The 23,779-nt window shown below is 48.2% G+C and overlaps 1 protein-coding gene across 5 annotated transcripts in view; it reads left to right on the top strand.

The window, feature by feature from the left end:
- The window catches only part of LOC132468221 (intermembrane lipid transfer protein VPS13B-like), a 325,476-nt gene that overhangs the window by 271,945 nt on the left and 29,752 nt on the right, over positions 1-23,779 (top strand). For all 5 annotated transcript variants that reach the window (XM_060065938.1, XM_060065939.1, XM_060065937.1 and 2 more), the window contains exons 47-48: positions 18,194-18,349; positions 21,373-21,666. In XM_060065938.1, the coding sequence (XP_059921921.1) occupies positions 18,194-18,349; positions 21,373-21,666 (450 nt within the window). The remainder of the gene's footprint in view (positions 1-18,193; positions 18,350-21,372; positions 21,667-23,779) is intronic.

The raw sequence follows: 23,779 nt of genomic DNA, 5'->3' as shown, positions 1-23,779 counted from the left end.
GACATAGCCATAATTGCTCACAGTAAGTCAGTAAGTCAAGTTGAATTAATCATCGATCACGGTTAATCGCTGCTCTTACCTCACTTGTGGCACTCTTACCTCACACATGTGTGTTTATACACAGGCATGTGCGCACACACACACTTACCAAGAAGAAGAGAGCGGTGATCTGGCACACTGAACGAATACCACATCTCATTTTACTAGCGAAAAAATGACCTCTGTGTTTTCAGGAACTTCTTGGAAGAAAAGCGCTCAGAGCGGGCCAGACGTCATCATCGATGAAAAATGCGATTCCAAAACCATTCTGTCATTTGTTATTGTGCCGCGTATCCGCAGAATATAAAATATGTGTTCATGATGATGAACATCATTGTCTGATGCTGGATCAAATGGGACACGGCAGCGCCAGAGACGGAGCGCTAAGTGTTTAAACCTCGCTAATGCAGCTCATTAAAATAGAGAGCACTGCCGATGTGTCGACCTCTGAGCTGATTGTAGCGCACATACCTGATTCCATCGGAGGGTTAGGACAATGTTGGAGGCGATAGGACTAGGGCTCCTATTTCTAACAGTAATGCTGCCCTGCCGTCCGTGTGTTTTTTAGGCTCTCAGTTATCTGTGCCTGAGCTGAAGTTTTGCTTAAGTACCAGAGGCCTCGTGGCTTCTAAAACAACCACAGACCTCTTGCTGTCTCTTTGATGGACTTCCTGTTCTCTCTCTCTCTCCCTGTCTATCCCTGCCTCTCTTTCTCCCCCTCTCCTTCCATGTATCTTAATCTCCATCTAAATCCATCCAAAGAAATGTAGACTCCACACACATGCGCCTGATCCTCTCAAGGTTTAGGAAGGGGAATGTTGTGAACTCAAGCCAGGGTCCTAGTGCACACATTTCTTGGCCTCCACGTCGATCTTGGGCCCAACACAGGTCACGTGACCTGCAACCAAGGGGAGGAGATGTTAATGACTCTGTCCGTCTGCTGTTGGTTCTGGTTCTAATGCTTCTTCCTGCCTAAGCCCGGCGGGAAGGCTTGGCTGTTTCGGTCCCTTCTCTTCTCCCTCCTGCCCCCTGGGGGTGTGCTCCAGCCAGCCACCAAATATCATCCCTCCACTCCCTCATATAATGACCCCTGTATCAGTAAACACCTTTGACTCAAGGTCGCTGCTACAATTAGATGCACCCCCCGGAGATCTGCGCTGTTGCAAACATCACATTCCTGTCATGCACTTAAGGGAGCCACCAGAGGCCAGCACCGTAAAAACACAGCATGGGGCCCGGGCGGGGTCCCGGCCCCTCTCAGTTAACACCTCGAGCCATCCGTCCCCCCACGGGCCATCGCCTGGTCCAGGCCTCACTCGATGAGCTTACCAGACCCCAGGCCTGTCTCCCTCGTTGGTCAGACCACGCCACGGAGTCTGACCCAGTCCTCCGTGCCTCCTTTTCAACACTCTCTGTCTCTCTCTCTCTCTCTCTCTCTCTCTCTCTCTCTCTCTCTCTTACTCTCTCTCTCTCTCTCTCTCTCTCTCTCTCTCTCTCTCTCTCTCTCTCTCTCTCTCTCTCTCTCTCTCTCTCTCTCTTACTCTCTGTCTCTCTCTCTCTCTCTCTCACTCCCTGTCTCTCTCTCACTCTCTCTCTCTCTTACTCTCTCTCTCTCTCTCTCTCTCTTACTCTCTCTCTCTCTCTCTTACTCTCTCTCTCTCTTACTCTCTCTCTCTCTCTCTCTCATCTCTCTCTCTCTCTCTCTCTCTCTCTCTCTCTTACTCTCTGTCTCTCTCTCTCTCTCTCTCTCTCTCTCTCACTCCCTGTCTCTCTCTCTCTCTCTCTCTCTCTCTCTCTCTCTCTCTTCTCTCTCCTCTCTCTCTCTCTTACTCTCTCTCTCACTCTCACTCTCTCTCACACTCTCTATGTGGGACGGCGGTGCATCACAGGCCGTGACCTTGTCCTTCTCCTAAACCCCTCTGGGAAGACCGATGGCCTGGCTAGAATGAACTCACTGAAGCCTAACGCACACGGACGTGACGGAAATAATTGGATGATGTTTCTTTTTTGGGTTTGTTCTACAAATATTAACGAAATATTAAAGAAATCAGGCTTCATGTCTGGCCCATCCAGCTCATAGACTAAGGATTTCTGAGTCCCGAGTTCTGCTCTGCCCTCAGACTTAGCGGATAACAGGTACAGGTAACTAGCCTCTGTTTTCATGTGCATTAAGCCCCAGCCGATGAACTGTTCAACTCTAACCCACGGAGAATATGAACCCAATAAAGAAGACGTGTGGATACACAACCATACATTAAAACGATCAATTGTTTGACATCACATAATTGAAACATGATCATAATCTCTCACATAACATTTGACGATCTGATTCGATAGTAGCTTTATTTACCGTAATGATCATTCAGTGGTATGATCATAAGGCTATGAAATACAAATCATTGTGACACTGACCCATAACTTGAGAATGTAGAAATGTGGAAAAATGAATCAATGCTCGTGAGAACCATCGTAGCTGTGGGGGAAACGTTGGACACTGGTATGCGTCATTCTGACTGTTAGCTCTCCAGTGCAAACTGCGACATCGTTTTGGGTCGCAAACCCCTCACCCTGATGCTGCAACTCTGCCAATTTCATTTTATTGGAGCCATTAGGTTTGTAAAAGTTATCTTTCCCCAGTCCTCTTTCTCTCTCCTCTGGTCTTCCTGAGAATTCACAGAACTCACATCTCAACCTTAATGGACTGTGTGTGTGTGTGTGTGTGTGTGTGTGTGTGTGTGTGTGTGTGTGTGTGTGTGTGTGTGTGTGTGTGGATCCTAACGGTCCCAAAGAGGGATATTTTTTAGGACATGCAAGTACACACTTTCATCATAGAGGTCGACATATCTCTGATAGAGTGAACCTGGGAGGATACACAAAGCCAGCAATGTCCAAGCATGCACACACAAAAACACACCCAGACACACATTGTTAATTTCTGATTTGTTGTTGTCTTTTTGCTTTGAAGGAGGAGTGAGAGGCAGAGGAGTGATATGGATAGGGGTGAGAGGGACAAGACTGAGGGACAGGACTGAGGGACAGAGGAGTTGAGGAAGAGGTAGAGGCATAGGATTGAGAGGCAGAGGAGTGGAAGAAGAGGGGGGTAGGGGGATTGGGGGGTGAAGGAGGGGAAGGCTGAGAGAGAGGAGGGGGAGGAGGTTGGAATGACAGGGATAGAGGGATGAAGAAAGGAAGGAAGAGAGAAATGGAGCGATCTCACTTGTGGGAGAATAGTGCAGAAGTGCTCTATAATTGCAGTGAAACATAAACCTCTAATAGGTCCTCTTTAGGCGTCACCCCACACGCACACACACACCTCCTCTCTCTCCCTCTCTCCTTCTCTCTCTCTGTCTCTCTCTCTCTGCCCGACACATTTTGCTGTCAATCATAGTCTTCAGATATATCAACGGGCCAATTGAGGTCAATCGCGTACGAGAACATGCACTCACACTCACGTAGACCGACCCACACACTCACACACACATAGCTCACGTCCACACGTGCAGAGGGGTAGCCTGTTTCCTCAGGCCTGGACTGTCTCAGGCCGCCCACTGCTGTTCCTGTCCTTTAGGTACAGCATGCCATCACACCCGGACCTGAAACATTTACCGGGAAGGTTACCCATACACACACCCACACGCGTGCTCACCTCCATGCATGCATGCACACACACACACACACACACACACACACACACACACACACACACACACACACACACACACAGAAAAACGCACACATACACACATGTACATACACACACACACATTGTTAAAATATACAGAAATGCATATTTGATAATGTGGATTCCTTTCTTTCTTACTCTTTAACATGCACCCCCTCACGTGCACACTCTCACACGCATGGTCCGGGTCCCCACCCTAGTGGCTCTCAGTGTTTTGGCGTGTGGTGTGGTGTGGTGTGGATGGTTGAAATATCTGGCTGCTTGATTCAGGATGAAGCCAGGCGGATGGAAATCCCTGTGGTTCCTGCGGTTATTTAGGGGGGGGGGGGGGGGGGTGAGTCAAAATCCCCCGTGATGTAGGACAGACATTTTAAGTGCCTGGAAGGAGTATTCATAATGGTCGTTTACTCCACCAACGCACTTTAACACATAGGGCCTGATGTCACATCACCCTATTTTTCTCTGTGTGTTTGTGTGTATGTGTGTGCTTGAATGTGCCTGTGAGTTTGCTTGCGTGTGTGTGTGTGTGTGTGTGTGTGTTTGTGTGTGTGTGTGTGTGCGTGTGCTTATGTTTGTGTGTGCGTGCAAGAGTTTGTGCGTGTGTTGGTGTGTGCAAGAGGTTGTGCGTGTGTGGGTGTGTGCATTTCCCAGAGGGACGAGGTGCAGATAGCAGCCCAGGACTATTAGTTTGCGGCTAGATTGGCTGTGTGTTTGGAAGAAGGCATGACAAGGAGGTGTGTGTGTGTGTGTGTGTGTGTGTGTGTGTGTGTGTGTGTGTGTGTGTGTGTGTGTGTGTGTGTGTGTGTGTGTGTGTGTGTGTTTGAGTGCATGTCGCTCATGGCCGTAGCCAGCGATGAGGTCACTGAGGTCGGACCTCGGTAATGTTTCCACACCAAAAAATAGGTTTTAATATTATTCAAAAACAAAAGCAAATCAGCGCTAAATTGGCTGGATAAAACTGATCATAAGTTTCACTCTTGCTGGCAGCAGTAGATGTATGTGTATGTGGGTGTGTGTGACTCTGGTTGTGTGGTTTAATGTTGGGCCCCGGGTTTTACAGCTCCTTTTATGAATGTGGCCAGACAGATCAGAACATAGTTGATGCATATTTACTATTGGCAAATACACTTTAGCGCCCTCTGTACGACTAACATTATTTAGCTTCCACTGAGCCAATATTGACGTTTGTGACTCACATTTTATGCAACCCAAAAATCCAGATTCTCACATGAGTCGATTTTATTTCCCCACAGACTCATTGATCAACCAATCAACAACCGAAGCCGAATGGCGGGCAAGCTTTTATGAGTACATAAAGATAGGTTAAACATCAGCTAGAACCAAAGTGAGTCATAAGAGAACGGCTGGGATTTAAAAGATGGCAACAGAAGCATATGAGATCAGCATGTTTTTTGGGAAATAAATTACTTATACGGCGGATTACATGTTAACAAACATGGTCCCCTGGCATCCGGTCTAATTTTCTCTCTCATTGTTATCCACCAAGATGCATGTCTTACAACACAGCATCTTGTATTCATCAGTCTTGACGCATCATCTGCCCTTCAACATGCAGCACCCTAACCACTCCAGCCTGTGATCTCAAACGTCTACATTTAGTTTGACCTTGTGACCCCGGCTCATTCATAACGTACGGGTGTCAGACAGGGGTTCACAGTACAAGGGCCCCCCGTGGCCCCCATAGTCCAAGAAGCACGGCCCTCGAGGGAAGCTGCCGCGTGTCATTTAGAGTTGACGTTTTAAATCGAGCTGATCAAGTTGAGCTGGGCTTAGTGATCAGGTTGAGCTGGGCTTAGTGATCAGGTTGAGCTGGGGTCAGATCAGGTTGAGCTGGGGTCAGTGATTAGCTTGAGCTGGGCTCAGATCAGGTTGAGCTGGGGTAAGTGATCAGGTTGAGCTGGGGTCAGTGATCAGCTTGAGCTGGGGTCAGTGATCAGCTTGAGCTGGGGTCAGTGATTAGCTTGAGCTGGGCTCAGATCAGGTTGAGCTGGGCTCAGATCAGGTTGAGCTGGGGTCAGTGATTAGCTTGAGCTGGGCTCAGATCAGGTTGAGCTGGGGTAAGTGATCAGGTTGAGCTGGGGTCAGTGATCAGCTTGAGCTGGGGTCAGTGATCAGCTTGAGCTGGGGTCAGTGATCAGCTTGAGCTGGGCTCAGATTAGGTTGAGCTGGGGTCAGTGATCAGGTTGAGCTGGGGTCAGTGATCAGCTTGAGCTGGGGTCAGATCAGGTTGAGCTGGGGTAAGTGATCAGGTTGAGCTGGGGTCAGTGATCAGGTTGAGCTGGGGTCAGTGATCAGGTTGAGCTGGGGTTAGTGATCAGGTTGAGCTGGGGTCAGTGATCAGGTTGAGCTGGGGTCAGTGATCAGCTTGAGCTGGGGTCAGTGATCAGCTTGAGCTGGGCTCAGATTAGGTTGAGCTGGGATAAGTGATCAGGTTGAGCTGGGGTCAGATCAGGTTGAGCTCAGGTCATTCATCCGGTTGAGCTGGGGTCAGTGATCCGGTTGAGCTGGGGTCAGATCAGGTTGACCCGGGGTCAGATCAGGTTGAGCTGGGGTCAGATCAGGTTGAGCTAGGGTCATGAGCCCTAGTGGAGATATTAGCTACACACAGGTCAACCTACACAGAGAGGGTTCAATGAAAGAGACTGTTGTCCAATCCCATTCCCTTGAGAAAACCTACACCTATCAACTGTTTTCGTTCAGTGCTGGGTTGGGCATGAGACGAAATTATGCTTTATTTTTTTGACCTGTCTTTAAGAAAGAAGGAAAGAAAAATAATGGTTTGGTTGATGAGCATAAACCTTGCCTTCAGACCCAGTCTACATTCCGACAGCTCACTGTATCGCTTGTTCCACTGTGTGTGTGTGTGTGTGTGTGTGTGTGTGTGTGTGTGTGTGTGTGTGTGTGTGTGTGTGTGTGTGTGTGTGTGTGTGTGTGTGTGTGTGTGTGTGTGTGTGTGCGCTCTCATCCACAGCTCCCCTAGCAACACGCTCATAAAAATATATTTTATCGAATTAGGCTGAACAAATGACATGTGGACGACGTTCCCACACTAGCCAGTTATTATTAATAGTCCTACAGCACTGAGCAGTTGCAAGAGAGCCATTCATCCTGCGTTATCATGGCCTGTACAATATCTGCTTAAGAAAGCTGTTGTTTCTTGTCAAATGGTTGCTTTTAGGCCGCTTGCCTGCTGAACCAATATCAAAACAATAGAAAATCCCCTCTGTATTTATTACTGGAAAGACTTTGTCAGTCCAGAACTTTAGATGCTGGCTACAGCTGCGTTAAAAAAAAAATTGAAATTGAAGATGTATAAGGAATGATATTGGTATGTTTGGACATTTCGTTGCCATGACATAGAGATACACACGGTGGGTGAGTCAGTGGGTCAGATACAAACGCTGTCCTGGGAGGAAGAAAGACAGAGAGGGAGAGAGAGGTTCCACAGAGTTTAGGGGGAGAGAAAGAGGAAGGATTCCTCCACAGGCACGCAGTGCAGAAGAGTCATGATGGGCAGGGTTGGATCCACGCACGCCACTCTGGAGTGTGTTGCTCAGTGGGTGAGTCAAGTGTGACCGGGAAGGGAAGCCGGAGCTTTCCTCCCCAGGCCAGCAATTAACTGAGCACACCAGCGGCAATCCTCAGTGTAAATACAGTGAATAGTTTCGACCAGCATGCGTCAAAGCAGAGCCCAATTGGATTAGTGTTTTGTTTGAGGGTGGTAGCGGCCGTCTGAGCAGTAGCCAGGGAGGTTGGCCGGATGGGGGGGGTCAAAGGTGAACATCTTGGACCATTTTTGTATTCTGACTGGAGATAAAAAAAAAAAATGAAAGTGAATGAGGGAGAGTTTAGGAAAGAGGGTGGAGATGTGGAATTTGATAGTGTGTGTGTGTGTGTGTGTGTGTGTGTGTGTGTGTGTGTGTGTGTGTGTGTGTGTGTGTGTGTGTGTGTGTGTGTGTGTGTGTGTGTGTGTGTGTGTGTGTGTGTGTGTGTGTGTTACTCAAGCTCATTCATCTGGAGTTCTTCACTTTCACTGTCTAGCTGCTTCCGTGGTGCGTCAACAGATATACCGCCCTCTGTGGCCCAGTCCGTCACTTAACGAGTCTCACACACTGTCGTATTAAAAACACACACACACACACACACATTGTCATATTAAAATCACACACACACACAGTCCCGTCTCCCCGGACCAGACACACTGCAGCACGTCATTACACCAGGAGGTCAGAGGTGGTGGCTGGCTCCATTTTCCCAGACCCCGTTACAGTAGCTCTGTGGAGCCAACGGCTGGAGACTTTTCCAGGTTTCCCCCGGCCGCCTCCGTGGACGGGCCGACCCCGGGACCCGAGGATAACGGCACACCTCAGATATGCTCATAAATCCTTCACAGGTCCTGGGGCGGACGACACAGCTGGCCTCCGCTCCGTCCTGTGGATACAAACGGCTCCAACAGCCTGGGGCCTGATTGGCCGAATCCTCCCTGTCCCGATTCCCTCTGGCGCCCCCCACAAAATGTGTTTATGCGAAGAATGAACCCAATTTATTATCGGCCGGTACCATTACCGCTGAACCATGTCGTCCAATCTTCACATTAGCGTTCGTTTCCAATGCTACTGCAGGTCAATTGGGAGAATCCAAACTTTTCTTTCAGCATGGAAGGGGGGGGAGCGTGGCGGTGGGGAGATTAATGCAGCAGACTTACGCTAGGGCTTGATTAGTGATTAATAGGACTGGCTTGGTAGGACTGAGCCCGAGGCATGCTCCTTATTCCTCGGACGCAGAGCGTGTTTGACAGCCTAATGCAGCCAGTAACCTTTTATATCCCTTTTCTCGGGAATAATCTGGGGACCCATTCTCATCTTTCTGCAGCCCCACCATTTGGTCCCAATTCAGCCCCCTCGAAAAACAATGTCCTACATTCCCCAGCGCTCCACCGCAGCGGCCCAGCCAAGATCCTCATGAGAAAGACGTCCGACTCAGGCGGGGGACAGCGAGAGCCCCCTTTTTCCTTCACATTCCTCCGCTTTGTATCTCGCCGTCGTTTAGATTATCTCCATCCAGTCCCGCATTGCACCAGCACTTTCTGGGTTTTTGTTCTCTGCGCTCGCCTCTCGCTGACATGCAATAGGGCCTTATTATCGTCCTGCCGTGTGTGTCCGACAGCCTGTTATGGTACCGCCGCCGAACATCTCCGGGCCACATTCCTCTCTCTTTGCACAGCGCGTCCCACGGGGAACGCTCTCTCTGACGCGCAGAGATTAATGTAATTATCATGTTGATGAGTGCTGAGCCGCTACAAGCCCGTGTTTGCTTTTTCACGTTAAGTCCCGTCAAACGGGAACAATGTGCGGGCCGGGGCCGTGAAGACACACTGACGTCAGGAAATAAGGTTCGGCCCGGAGCCGTGGCATGACCGGAGACCTGGCTTTAATCCACACGTTTTACATTTAAGTCATTTTCACCAACAATCAGAATATATATTTAGGTGAGTGCTGCATGCAGCGCTCAACTATTGTTCTTCATAAGTTATATTCTTTCTTTCTTTCTTTCTTTCTTTCTTTCTTTCTTTCTTTCTTTCTTTCTTTCTTTCTTTCTCTATTGTTCTTCATAAGTTTTCATCTTTCTTTCTTTCTTTCTTTCTTTCTTTCTTTCTTTCTTTCTTTCTTTCTTTCTTTCTTTCTTTCTTTCTTATTCTCTACAAACTTTGGGACCTATCTCCTTCCTAATTTTTTCACCTAGAGACTCCATTCAAATTTTTAAATGTTCAGCTTGGAATCGCGCGCTTCTTTTCTGATTTTTTAAATATTTTATACTTTTTAAGATATTCTACTTTCAGAATACTATATTCTTTTAACAAGGGAGTCAATGGGAGTACTTCAACTGTTTAAGACGTAAATAAATAAATGTTTGACTGTTTATCTTCGTTCAAACCATTTAACAAATCTACACACTTGTATCATCCATAATATCTAAACTGAATTTTATTTAAACTTTCTTCCGAATCACAGTTTTAGTTTCATACCGGCCTCGTTTTCAGCTGTTTTCATTGAAGACGTCTGCCCATTCCAACACTCCTACTTCTTCAGACATCGTAACTCAATCATTTTTCAAACGTTTACCTTCGTTCAAACCATTTAACAAATCTACACACACACACACACACACACACACACACACACACACACACACACACACACACACACACACACACACACACACACCAGCAGTGCAGGGCAATACATTTGACCTTTCAGATTCTTCAGTTCAATTCATTTTACATTTCTGCATTTTTAGCAATGCTTTGCGCTTTTCATTCAGCTGTAGCTTTATTTGTTTCAAACCATTGACATTTTTTTAAATGGTGTGCATTTGTTTACTCCATTTAGACTTTTGAACTTTTGTTCAAATCCCTTCACTTGATTTAAGCCATTTAACATTTATTTGTCTTAATCTATATGGCTTTATTAAAAAATATTTTCAGCCTCATTTTGCACTACAGCACTCACCGCATTTTCTGCAGGAAATGCATCTTCTACTTTTACAATGGGATTCTGATCTCAAAGACAGTAGACCATAGAAAAGTGTGGCCTGCAAGTTCTGAAAGATGTTCTCGTCCATCATTTCCATACAGATCAAACAAGTGCAAATTCAAAATGTTCCTGTTTGATACTAAATAGCACTATACAATAGGTTGCTTTCAGCACAAGGCTCTATGTTCTGAACCAGCTGAGCCTTGTAGCAGCCCGTAGCTGGCTAGGTCATTTGACGAGTCTTCTCACCACCACTTAGTTTATTGTTAACACAGTTCATCTCACATGGTGGACTACTTAAGGAGCCACTCATTGTAAATGTTTCAACACCTACACACAAATCCAGCTCAATTCACCAAGCCCATACATGCAGTCGGTGGGTCCAATGTGTGCCATGTATACACACAGTACAGACGCCTGTGATTTGGTGTGTGTGTGTGTGTGTGTGTGTGTGTGTGTGTGTGTGTGTGTGTGTGTGTGTGTGTGTGTGTGTGTGTGTGTGTGTGTGTGTGTCCAGCGAGCGGGCGGCAATTGCATATATTTTATGAAAGCCGCTTCTGTGAGCCTCAGCCTTGTTGTTGTACCTTTCCTCCAACGATGTTCTGTGAATATTTCGACCGCCAAGGCCCGGAGTGTTTTATGTTTCTCATGTTGCAGGAAGAAAGGCATCCTGGGATAGTGTGGTCAGCCGCTCCACTGATCTGAATTTTAAACTTTTAATTTAAAAGGGCGACTCTTCGCAAACATGTCCCACGCAGAATCATTTGAAGACAGCGACGGCATGCTGTATTTCAGAGAACTTTAAACGGCGGATCTTTATAATGCAAATGTCGGTCAATGGCAGCTGTTTTGTGGCGCAATGTTTTGAAGACTTTGTCGAGAATCTAGGAAACCCTTGGTTTCATTAGACGGTACACTATACTGTGGTTGGTTTCGGGGGGGGGGGGGACGGACGACGACTGTGGTTTCATTACAGAAACCCAAACCTGTCTGAAGAGAAGTGCTGGGCTCCATAGTACAGTGCTAAGTCAGACCAGCGGAGACAGGGGCCTCCATTCCTGCTGCCAGAGCAGGGCCGCGTCAGGCCTGTGATGCAGCCTCTGGACTCAGGGCTGCTGTTGAGGGGCTCTCTAGCTGTGGTGGAGCTTGGGGGTGACAGAGGCCTCCTCTTGTCTGATGCCGATCCAATGCCCTGCGGCAGGGCTTTGGAGCGGTAGGCATGCATGCATACCCTGTAGGCATGTACTAAGATGTACGATACAGTACTTCAGTGTTTATTTGACAAGTATCATAAATAGACACACAAATGTACGCATGTACGTGTTTAGAACAGACTGACAGACTGGGACACACTCTCTGCCCCTTCCCAGATCTCTCGTCAAATCCCCCCTACCTCCCCACAATGTGGTTCCCCGGCTGTCCATTGACAGTTCTTCTATTGTCACGTCTCTGGTCGGCACAGACACTGGTCCTGTCTGTGTCTCCTCAGAAGGCCCGGTTTGACTAGGATCTGTGCTGTGTGGGTCTGTGTGTCTGTGTGCTTGAGGTGGAAAGGCGTAGAACTGTGTTAGTCAACCGTAAAGCCTTTAACATCTCCGCTGTCAGCTCTGTACCCACACAATGGCTCTCTCTCTCTCTCTCTCTCTCCTCTCCTCCTCTGCACTCCTCTCCACCTCCTCCTTCCACCTCCTCTGTACCTTCTCCCAGTGCTCTGACCGCTTCTTAGACTTGCAGATCTGCTTCACTTTGATGTCGCGCTCCCTTCGCCTCATTCTTTGGGGTTTGGAGAAGAGCAGCACTGCAGATGAACAGCTGTTGAAGCCACCATGAGTCCCTCATGTTACACCGTTTAATACACCACTCAAACCATCCTGGCAACCAAGCCCTTGTCTCTCTCTCTCTATCTCTCAGTTCAAACACAGTTGCGGTGGCGCTTTTTTATTCGTCTTCCTTCTTACCTTTCCCCTGATTCAGCGGAAAGATTCGCTCGAGGACAGATCATTTCATTGTCTGCGTGTAAACCTGTTTGTCATTTGCTAGGTGGTTGGCTCTCTTCCCTGGCCTCGGATTCATTCACTGCGCAGTTTGAGGCTTCTGTTCCAGTCTTCCCTTGACCTTCTGCAGAGACAAACACAACATTCTCAACATGACGCAGAGGTCAAAGGCTTCGTTCCAGACCACTTCCAAACGTCCAGGCTATGTTATCGAAGATACACATAATCAGTGGATCTAATCTAATCGCCATGGTGACCACCAAAAGTTTATGTTTTACATCTGTCTTAATGTTGTGTGCGCCATGATGCCATGAACATCTCGCCCCGTAGAACACATTGCCGTTGGTAAAACAACGACCAAAACAAGCTCTTCTTGTGGTTTGTGTTTGTCTACTGGGTGTATTCGAGCCTCCGTTCTTACCTAATTGGAGTGAGCGAGGGGATAAAGGATTGGTACTAATGGGCACACCAGCATCCGACCACATTGGATCCACAAACACTGATTGCATTTCGCTGCGGACAGACATTCAAATTGTCTCGTTTACCCAAGTACATTCCTGCTTGAGGACAGTAGACAGGCGGTTACAGTGGTGTTTGTGTGTGTGTTTCCAATTGTGTGTGTGTGTGTGTGTGTGTGTGTGTGTGTGTGTGTGTGTCTGTGTGTCTGTGTGTGTGGACTTAGGAAGCTATCCAGACTTTAACTTTGTTTTCTATTCTTTCTCTTTATGTATGTAATATTTTCTCCCATGTTAGTTGTTGCTTTTGAGTCACTGTGTGTGTGTGTGTGTGTGTGTGTGTGTGTGTGTGTGTGTGTGTGTGTGTGTGTGTGTGTGTGTGTGTGTGCGTGTGCACGAGTGCATGTGAGCCTGTGTGTCCGCACAAACACATGTGAGCGCGTATGTGTGTGCGTTTGCCCTAATGCTTCCAAAAGACCCATATTATCAAAACTGACATTTGAGAGTCTGCCATGTAAGTGAGGTAACCCCTCTCTCTGTTGACCAGGAAGTGGAAAGTCATTGTTTTGGTTACGATGGACGGCTTACCGTCTCTTACAGGAAACTTTGATCATAATGACTTTCTTGTGGGCCTTGGATTAGGCAATGATGGACCCAGCTGTAGACGTGACATCGCCCCCATGATGTTGAGTTTGGTTGGTTGATTGACTCATTGGATATAATTTACAGTTTTGGTCGGGCGGCGTTGGGGATTCTCAGAAGTTCACACCATTTCTTAGTGTGTCAGAGCGGTGTTTATGTTTCGCTCGCTTGTTTCCATAGTGACGGACAAATTTTGGGGTGCAACATTTCCAAAACAGGAAATTGGTGTGTGTGCGTCGGTGAGGTATGCGGGCGATCTGCGTCGTGTTTTACAGTCCTCATGTGTTATTGATCTCGTGATGAAGATCTTGCATGGTCACCGGGTTGAAATAAAGCAGGATTTAGATGTCATGTTTCTGACCTTTTGATATTTGATTCAGGCAACAGGTGTTCATGGTTAGAAATATAGGTTAGTCATTATTCAGTCAACGTCCCGAGTTGTTTAAGGCATATCAAGGGAGCGTGTCATCATGTGTTTAACGTTGAACACCTGAGGGCTGTACGTGAGCAGGCGGGATCACCGTCGGGTCAGTCCGCTCGGTGCTATTAACACTTTCCTACTATTGACATTGTGAACTTTATGGCGAAAACACAGGATCTCAGACCTCCATGTGACACGTAACAGCTTTCTGAGCCGTTTCTGGTCAGAGTAGCCCCCGGCAGTGAGGTCCACTGTGTCCATCAGAGCAGTTTCCCTTACTGGTGACATTAGACAGACGTTGAAGAGAACAAATCGGTTATCTGTTGAACAGTTTTGTGCATCATCACAGGATTTCAACGAAACATTCAACGCGGTTTAAGATGGCCCTATATTTGGTGAAAATTCCTTGATAATGACAATCTGGGGTGTGCAATTTTGAGACCACATCCTATGAAACGTGTGTCAGCTCCTATTAAAGTGTTCATATTGTTGAGATTTCCCAAATTCTCTTGGGATTAGATCACGCAAACCCGTAGTGAATCTATATCTGCGGTCCGTTCACGTAGAACGAATGTAATAGATGCAGAGTAATTTGGCATTGTCAGATAGGCCGGCCAAAAGTGTTATCAAAAGTACCTTGGTAATATCAGGGTGGGAGCATTTGGACAGGCAGGAGGCCACAACGCAACAGTCTGACAAACACCATTCCTGTTGTCATCTTCTGGAGGATATCTGCAACGAAAATGATGTGTACCGGTCATCAAATCAGTGAAAATTGAAAAAAAATGGGTATTATAATTTTGAATATAATAAATCTTGCTCTGTCGGAGAGGAAGATAAAGAGTAAATCAGTCACGGAGAAGCGGTGCTGTCCAGGCCTCCCGTGGCCTGCATCCAACGACCCGGGGTCAGCGGATTGATAATGAAATCTGTGTGGTTGCTGGACAGTTTAATGATGCCTAAGCATATCCCTTTGGTGAGTTAGCTGGAGGCCAGGAATGTGCTGGAAAGCTGGGAATAGTTGAGCGACATTAGCCAACCTTAATCACACTCTATCCCTCTGGATTTAGCACAGAAAAGGGTGGGGGGTTGTACTGGGGATTTGTGCTGTGGTGTTTCTTTCAAATCAGATGTGCTACTTATGAGAGCGCTGTATGCACGGTTTACGTTGCAGTTAATGTCACGTGTACCATCCCTGCAAGAGAAGAGATGAACTGATAAATATGGCCTAAATATTCATCACTTTATCTTGGTTTTTATGGAACTCTTGTGGTAAAATGTAGCAAAATAAATCATATTCTGCCAATCTCTACTACACGTATGTTCTGTTCACTTAACATTAGAACAGGGCTGAGCTTCACCTTGATAGCTTTATTAAATGATGGATTGGTTTCTTTTTTTCAACCAGAGAGTGGGCGTATGAGCTGATTGGAAGCTAATCGTGATTCATTTTTCAATATAAAATAACTCCCTCCTCCAAGAATGTTGTGTCATAATAAAGAGTATTTTTGTGTACTATAGTGCCCTTAATTGCTCTGCTGTAAATAGGTGGATAATGGTTGGATAATGATAAATTATATATATCATGGTATTTCACTTGGTTGGCGTCAGATTATTAAATAATTCAGAGATAAATGTAAACTTGTGTGTGTGTGTCAGCGTGCTCTGTCTCGGGGTCGAGTTCAGTTCACCTGTTGGCCATACAGCTATGTTCATGTTACACGTCAACTGCCCTATTTTGCTCAGATCAGATTTTTTTTTACTGTTTACGTTGCGGTTGCATGGCCTGATATCAGATATGTGACAGATCTAGAACCGCATACAAATGTGGCTCAGATGTGATTATAAAGAAGATCAGATTCCATGTGATATCTGTTGTTTATACTGTTCAGAATAAAATCTGATGTGTCACATGTGGCCAAAAAAAACGGCCACTTTTGGCCTTAGTTATCTTGGCAAAGTGGCCTTGTCTAACCATTCCCACATCACTTTTACAAGCAATGCAGCCTACTCGCCAGTCCTTTGAGCTTGGAACATGCCCTCAATCTTAGTACCAATGACAGCTTGGTAAGCTAAAACCTACCATGGGTAATTAATGCATGGACAGGCTTCAACTCCACTGTAGCTTTTGGGTTTGGTCATGCCTTAAACAAATCGGCAAGTCCTGGTCTGTTGTCACAGCGTTCTGATTAGTCCGTGGCTACCACAGCAGCCTTTCCTTGATCTTGTATTCCTGTATCTTGCGTTCCCTTGCATGTCAACACCGCCGGGACGTGAGTGACGACAGCCACAGGGCGTTTTGAAGTGTGACAGGCGACGTTACCGTGACTCCTCCCTCAAAGGTCGTCGAGGGCAGATCAATGTGCAGCGATGAACCACACCAAACATACTGAGATCTGGTGTTTCCCTCATGAGAGGTTCTGGACCGGCCACACAAACAGTTTCCAAACATGCTGGTCCCCTGATGAACACAGAAGGGCCGGGAAGGAACCCGATTGTTGTTGTTGTTGCTTCTGAGAGCATCGTGGTGGTAACCGTTTGTTTGGACGAGGCTTCCCGCCCGGGTCAGTCTCGACGGCGGGGGCTGATGGGGTCGGAGCGGTGACCTCCTCCACCTGGTTCCTTTACACCCCGCGACACTCGTACAGGCCCAGGTCCAACGCGGTTGTGGATCTGAGCAGTGATGTCATCATCGAGACACATGCTTTGGGAAGGGAGGCAGCCGACGGATCTTGAAAGAGAAAACGCCGGCTTTGATTAAGCGTGTTATTGTAATGAAATCCGTCTTCAAACAGCGAGTGGCGAGTGCGACGCCGTGAGGAACGCGAAAGGTCTCGGCTAAGAGGGGAACGGTGCTCTCTGAACCCAGGGGTAATTTGTTTTCCCTTTCAACAGCTCAGTTAAATGTTTGGCACATTGAGGCGATGTGTCACAATGTAAATCGTTGTCGCATTAAAGAATATCTATATATATCGTTTGATCAACGCTCTCAGCAAAGGTGTTCCTTCACTCAATCTAATCTGCCTCATTTCCGTCTCTCTGTTTCCTAATTCCCCCCTTCTTTCTCTCTCATCTCTCTCTTTCGCTCTCTCATCCTGTCACGTTTTGAGTTGTGTTGGCAGCGTAGCCAGCACACAAGAGTTCACTGGGGTCGGAGGTCAACCTTGTTGCCTCGGGAGAGGGGGAGAAGGCCTTAGAAGTGGCTGCATATTTATGATCCGCTCCCGTACTGTGGGCCTTTGTCCCCATGACAACACTAGCAGTGTTTGACAGAGGGGATTTACTCGTAGTGTCCTGCACCGCTCAACATCCTGAGGGGTGGGGGGGTCCGGGGGGGACATCAGTGTAGATGACGGGGAAGGAACTCACTAAAGAGCAGATGGGAGGCTCCCGCTGTTGACCTGCACAGCCCTAGCACCCCGTTTGTGTATGTGTGTGTGTTGCGACAGTGTCTCGCTGTCTATATGTGCCAACCAGGGTCTTGAGGGGAATATCTTTTTTTTAGTTACAGGCCGGATTGGACTGACCAATAACTTGTTGATGTTGTGGAGAACGGGAATTCTTTGGAAAATTCTGCAGGGCAAATGCATCATAAACGCGCAGGGGGGTTGGCAAACATTTGTATAATGGCTACCGCTCTCTCCATGTTTGTGGGTCAAAAGATAATCGTCCATTGAGTACACTTCTTCTTCCTCGTCTGTGTATCTGCTGAGAAACCCAAGCCACACACATTGATCTGGTCGGCTCTGGAGTGATGGGTACGAAGCCATAACGGATCAGAGCTGACCTATATGCCTCATATTTAGAACTTGTGGAGAACACAGCCTGCCACATCCAAACAGACACACACACAAACAGACACGCACACGCACACGCAGACACACACGCGAGCGCAGAAATAGACACACGCAGTCTGACACACGTAACCCAAATGAGCTTCCACATCAGCTGTTTTCCTCGGAGTAGTCTAGTGTGTGTGTGTGTGTGTGGGTGTGTGTGATGGTTCAATAGCCAACGGCAGCCTGTGTGTCCCTGCTCTGCAACAGTAAACAGGAACTCTGTCATTCCTTTCTCCCCGGCCAAATCGCCTAAACACAGACTCGGCTTGTTTACCCGCCTTTTGCTCTGGGATAAATAGAAGGGCACAGAGACTAACCCCTGAAGTCTGGACTCTTCTGTCCATCTGTCTGTCCCACGATTTCCTTCCGTCTGCCTATTTTAGCCGACCTGTGGGGCCGTCTGTCGGGGCCACATCAATCTGTCCATGTGTTCCCTTATCTGTATGTCTCTGTGGTGCATCCGTCACTCATGCCTCTCTCCCTCTCTCCCTCTCTCCCTCTCTCCCTCTCTCACTCTCTCACTCTCTCACTCTCTGTGTTGGTGCCGTGTCTTTTTTTCGAAAACAGCTGCTGCACATCTGCATCGAGGGCTGGGGGAACTGGCGCTGGTCGGAGCCCTTCAGCGTGGACAACGCCGGCACCCTGCTCAGAACCATCCAGTACAAAGGCCGCACGGCCTCGCTCGTCATCAAGGTGACGCAGCTCAACGGAGTCCAGAAGCAGGTAGGCCCCCGCTGCGGCTGTTTGAGGAAGGCCCCTCTAGGCCCCGGTTCATACAGGAGGTGCTATGGCAGTGATCAGCAGCCAGATGTTGTGCAAGTGTTTCATTGCGTGCGTATTGTTTTAAGAAGGTCCCGTTCCGCACAGTTTAAATTACAATAGTTTTAAATATTCAGACGATATTGTTCGACCAGCACACAACGATACACAAGTGTGTTTAATTTTTGAATTGTTGCATTATTAAAATCAGGAGAAGGGAGTTACGTTGTTATGCCCAGGAGGACTGCTTTTTGTCGTCTTTCAGTACCAAACCCTATTTCCTTCCGTGACTCTTTGATGCGCCACGGCCATGTGCAGTGTTATGATATTGTTTCTTATGAGAAGCAGACTGCGTTCTGCTGGGTTTTCGTAGTACGTGTTGTAGCACTAAAAACAAAAGCGTTTACCCCCCCCCCCCCCCCCAGGCCAACCAGGCCCATAAACCACCCGTCTCCCGGTTACTAGGAACACGGGTCATGTCTGAAAGATTGATTTCGTTTTTCTTGTGCACGTCGCGGCCACGCTGCTCGCCGCCTACTCAACATCGGAAAGAATTCAGGGGTGAATCATGCGAATAATGGGTTTAGCCGTCAGCGCCGATCGCACAAACAAGGAGCCCGCCCTGCGATGACTGAAGGGCGGGCATGGAAGTTGGTCACCGCCGTGACACGCTGTATGCATGAGTCTGGTGTCACATGACATGTCCCTGTTCCTGTGTCCTCCAGACGTTCCCAGCCTTGTTTGTTTCCAGAAGCCTCCTCTACCTTTAGATTACCCACACACACACACACACATCACAGACACAGACGCACACCACCCTAGTGCTGTTTAGACTACACGCCAGATAACATGGCAACGTGTGTATTCCGGTCGCATCCAGACATGTGACTAGTCCGCTAGTTCATCCACTGGGAACTTCACCCCTCCCAGTTTCCAGTGGCAACTGGGTGAAAGTGTATCGCTGATGCTGCGAAGCAGTGAATCACATCCACGTCGCACTCTACTCATGCACCCCCCCAACGCACACAAACACCAACACACCCATATCCACATTGCGCTTTCATTGTGATGTGCTTTTATTGTTGACAGTGCTCCCTGGTGCCGACTGCAGTTGAGAAATCTCCGGCATACATTAATGTGACACAGATTTATTCTTGCACTCGCCCACATCACAGAGCAGACACATCACAGGGCGTCCTGCGATCCCGGGGCGGTCTCAGAGGCAGGCGAGCGGGGAGTCAGGGGAGGACATGGGGCACGGTCCGCTACGTGAGAGGGCACTCTCTGAGTCGGAGCGGCGCACACGCAGACTTTGACTTTCCTCTGATGCCTTGTCCGCGACTCCTTGATCCCATTGTTTGCAAATATTTTAAATGATGGGCTGTAAAATCGAGCACAAAAGTGTGAAACTATGCCGAAATATTTTAGTCATGAATCCGTGTCTCCGCAAAGTGAAAAGTTGGGCATGTGTCGTGCCAAGTCTTTTCATACGCAGATGTCCACTAAGCGGAATGTAAACACAGTGCTAAAAACTGAATACGTCGATATCAATAAGGGCTTATTATTATTGGAGGTCGATTTGTTTTCCGTTCCAATTTCATAATGGTTGTTTACCTTCAAAAGGTTTTTCCGTTGGATGTATATACGTGTTCATTCTGTGTTTCTCATAACATTTCCCCCCTGTTTCTCTGGGCAGCGTGGCTCTCAGTTCGGTCACGTCCCGCTCTTCACCGCTCTGTCGTCTTAACACCGACCGACCCCTCTCCACTTTCCTTTGTGTACGTCTGCCTGTCAGTTTCTGGAGGAGCAAATTGAAGCAGTAGGGACTGTAGGGAGATGGAGAGGGGGTAGAACCTTCCTCTGTCTGTGTCAGGTTGTGTGTGTGTGTGTGTGTGTATCCAGCGCTCCCCGTTGGACCCAACGGGGGGCCGGGGTGAGTGGACGTGGAGGGCTGATTGATGAGCAGGAGGAGCTACCCCCATTACATCTCCCTACCTCCCCCCGAGATCATTATCACAGCCACACACACCCGCAGACACACGTACACACACACACCCACGCAGACGCACGTGCCGACACAGTCAAACACACACACACACACACACATAGACACACGCACACACACACACACACGTACACACACACGTAAGCTCGGACACACAAAGATGCACATGCACACACAGGCATGCACACACACGCACACACACAACCATACAGGCCGACATTCATACACACACTCTCGGACAGCTCCGTACGCTCATGTGCACACAGTTAAGCACACATACACACAGGCTTATGAATACTGGAACGCATACACGGCAACACATGCACGCACACACTTACAATGAAACACAGAGGGTGGCGGAAACTATCAATTCTCCATTAGATATGTCGGTTCCATATGAGAGGTGATCTGTGTGTGGGGGTGAGTGTGCGAGGCTAATCCCAAAGGCAATAATTCAACTACAAAGTTCAACTATTGGTCTGGCCCCAGCAACAGGCTTGTAACATCCAGATGCTCATCAGATGCATTCAGGAGGATCTGTTATATCAGCAGCAGGGAGTTTTAATCATCTGTGGACTGCGTCATTGTTGTTGTGTGTTTTGAAGACCATGTTGTAGATGACCTTGTTAGAGAGGAAGACGTTGATGACTGTGGTTTGGACAATGATTATCAAAGATGAATGCATTTTTTTCCTGCTCTATGATGTGGTGTGAGGGAATGTTGAGCAAGTGTTCTCTGTTTCTGAATTTCTCTCGGTGTCTCTCTCTCTGTTTGTCTGTCTTCGTCGCTCCCTCTCTCCCTTCCCTCTTCCCCTTGTCTTCAGAAAACATGACTAGATTCTACTGAATAACCCCCCCACCCCTGATTCTGGCTGAGAGTCATCAGTATGTGGTGCGAGGGAATGTTAAGTCTCTCTCTCTCTCTCTCTCTCTCTCTCTCTCTCTCTCTCTCTCTCTCTCTCTCTCTCTCTCTCTCTCTCCAGATCACCATCTGCGGGCGCCAGCTGATGTGCAGCTACCTGTCCCAGGACATCGAGCTGCGGGTGGTGCAGCACTATGTGGGCGCCGACGGCCAGACGGTGGTGCGGGAGCACTGCGACTGCCTGGAGGCGCGGGCCATGCTGCCCTCCTACGTGCTGGAGGACGCCGAGATGACGGAGCTGTGCGTCCGGGCCCGCGGTGACGACGACTGGTCCCAGGACCTGAGGCTGGACCGGGGGGAGGGCGAGCGAGCCGGGGCTGGGGGAGGCGGTGCTGGCAGTAGCTCTGTGGTGCAGGTAAAGGTGGCTCTGACACACTGACGCTAACTCACTCTGCCTCATCATACCCGCGTGAGCACGTTGACTTTGAGTCATTCAGCAGACGCTTGTATCCACTGCGCCTTGCCATGAGATTATATTGTGGATAATTAAAGTCAAAAATCAAAATCAAAAAGTGACATCGCTGCAAACAGTGCTCCGCAACTTGTTTAAATTAAAATCAAGGACTGGAATGGATCAGAGAGAGAGAGAATCAGAAAATATTACTTCTTATTGTACACTGCAATTGAGTCTTTCCTAGAATGCAAGAGGAACATAACAATGGACCACCTGATTACCTGGCCAGATCACGGGTGGCTTGTAACAGAACAACAGCTGAGCCCTGCAAAGCTCTGTTATGTATGTTGGTTTTTGATGCGTCACAAAGCCACCGTGGGCGCATTCACATTGCTGGGTTGCTGTCCCTTCATCTGTATGTGTTTGGATTGGCCCCATATGCCTTCGGGCCCCCAGAGTGCCAAGCCACAGTGGACGGCGGTGGTGTCCTTGGGATCTCCGCGTCACCACACTGTCCAGCAGCAGCGAACTAAAATAGCAGAGGTTCAAAATTGCCCCAGGCAGGCATAATATGCGCGCACTTCCACACACATCCAAACACAGAGCGACCCTCAATCCCCCCCCCGTACACTTTTAACAATACAAATACAGTGTCCATGTTTGGAGGCGCTGACCGGACCACCAACTGGGACCGGATCCTCCCCCGCTCCTCTGCCTGCCTGGGTGGGCCCCAGGGGACGGGGCCCCCCCTGGTGTTCCTCCAGTAGGGAGCTGATGCAGATCCCCACGCGAGATTGGGCCTTCAAAGGGCCCGCTCTCGGTCCCCTAGTCGCGGCGGCGAGCTGTTGGAGAACACAGTTTACAGGCACTCATAACAACACGGCCCGGACAGGAAACACACAGAGATATGTGGGCACTGGGGTGGGGGGGTGGGGGGGGGGGAAGGCTTTGAAGGCACTTTCTCACAGCCGTATGATTACACACACACACACACACACACACACACAGAAACACAGACAGACACACGCACAAACACACACTCACTTTCCACTCAGTTCCCCCTGAGGTATCCTTTTTTATCTCTTGCTCTCCTCACTCTCTCCCTGTGCTTGTGCGCTTTAAAATAGAACAGAAAATACTGAATTGTCTTCATTGCCATGCAAAAGCGAGTTGTGTCTCTGCTTTCATATGCTGAAGTCTGCCATCCAAAGATGGATACATTAAAGAACGAAACGCATCACGTCCAGACACATTAAACCAGGTACCAGGTACTAGAGGGGAAGGATTGAATCAGGGTTTTATAATGTGTGTAAAATGCTGTGTGCTTGGTTACCAGGCTGGCTTCCAAAAGGGTTGCACTAAATATTTGATGGCAACAAATCTTTATGGATGTTTTTATCTGGGAGTGATACTCTGAACCTTTGACCGGATGGCGGTAGCTGGAAGTGGTGTATATTGCATGACTTTATGCTCCCTGCATGTGTTTGAATCATCTCTTTCATCAGTTGGAACCTAGCTCCCGCTCTCTCCTCTCTCCCCTCCGAGCAGCCGTTCATCACCCATTGGCTCAGAACGAGAGCGATGTCATAACTAGTAGCCGCTTCTTCAGTTCTCTCTCTCTCACTCTCTCCACATCAATCTTTACCTTCCCTCTCTATCTCTGGCCTGTAATCCAAGCTAGATATATCTCTCCCACCCATACACTCTCCTTCTTGATACCTTCTGTCTCTCCCTCCCTCGGCCTCCCCTTCTCTCTATATGCATCTTCGATCTTTCCCTATCTCACCGTCCTCCTCCTCCTCCTCCTTGCTGGCTGAGGTTTCTCCCGTTGCCCTGGTGTTTCATCCTCGAGGAGAGCCAGCGGGTCGCTGTAACCTCCCCTCCGTGGATGAGTTTGTTTATACTGGATCGAATCACAGCCGCACTGCCGTGCCAGCCAGATAACGTCTGCCCGTATAAAATACCTCCTTGACCTGAAGCTATGCATCCCTTTATCTTATCTCTTCTCTTATGTCTTAGTCCGAGCCAGAAACATGACGGATCTCAGTGTTTACTCTCCCTGTTTCCATCCTCT

Source organism: Gadus macrocephalus, chromosome 11 (genome assembly GCF_031168955.1).
Source record: "Gadus macrocephalus chromosome 11, ASM3116895v1".
Lineage (NCBI taxonomy): Eukaryota > Metazoa > Chordata > Actinopteri > Gadiformes > Gadidae > Gadus > Gadus macrocephalus.
The sequence above is the reverse complement of the archived record's forward strand: the minus strand, read 5'-3'. Positions and strand labels throughout refer to the sequence as shown.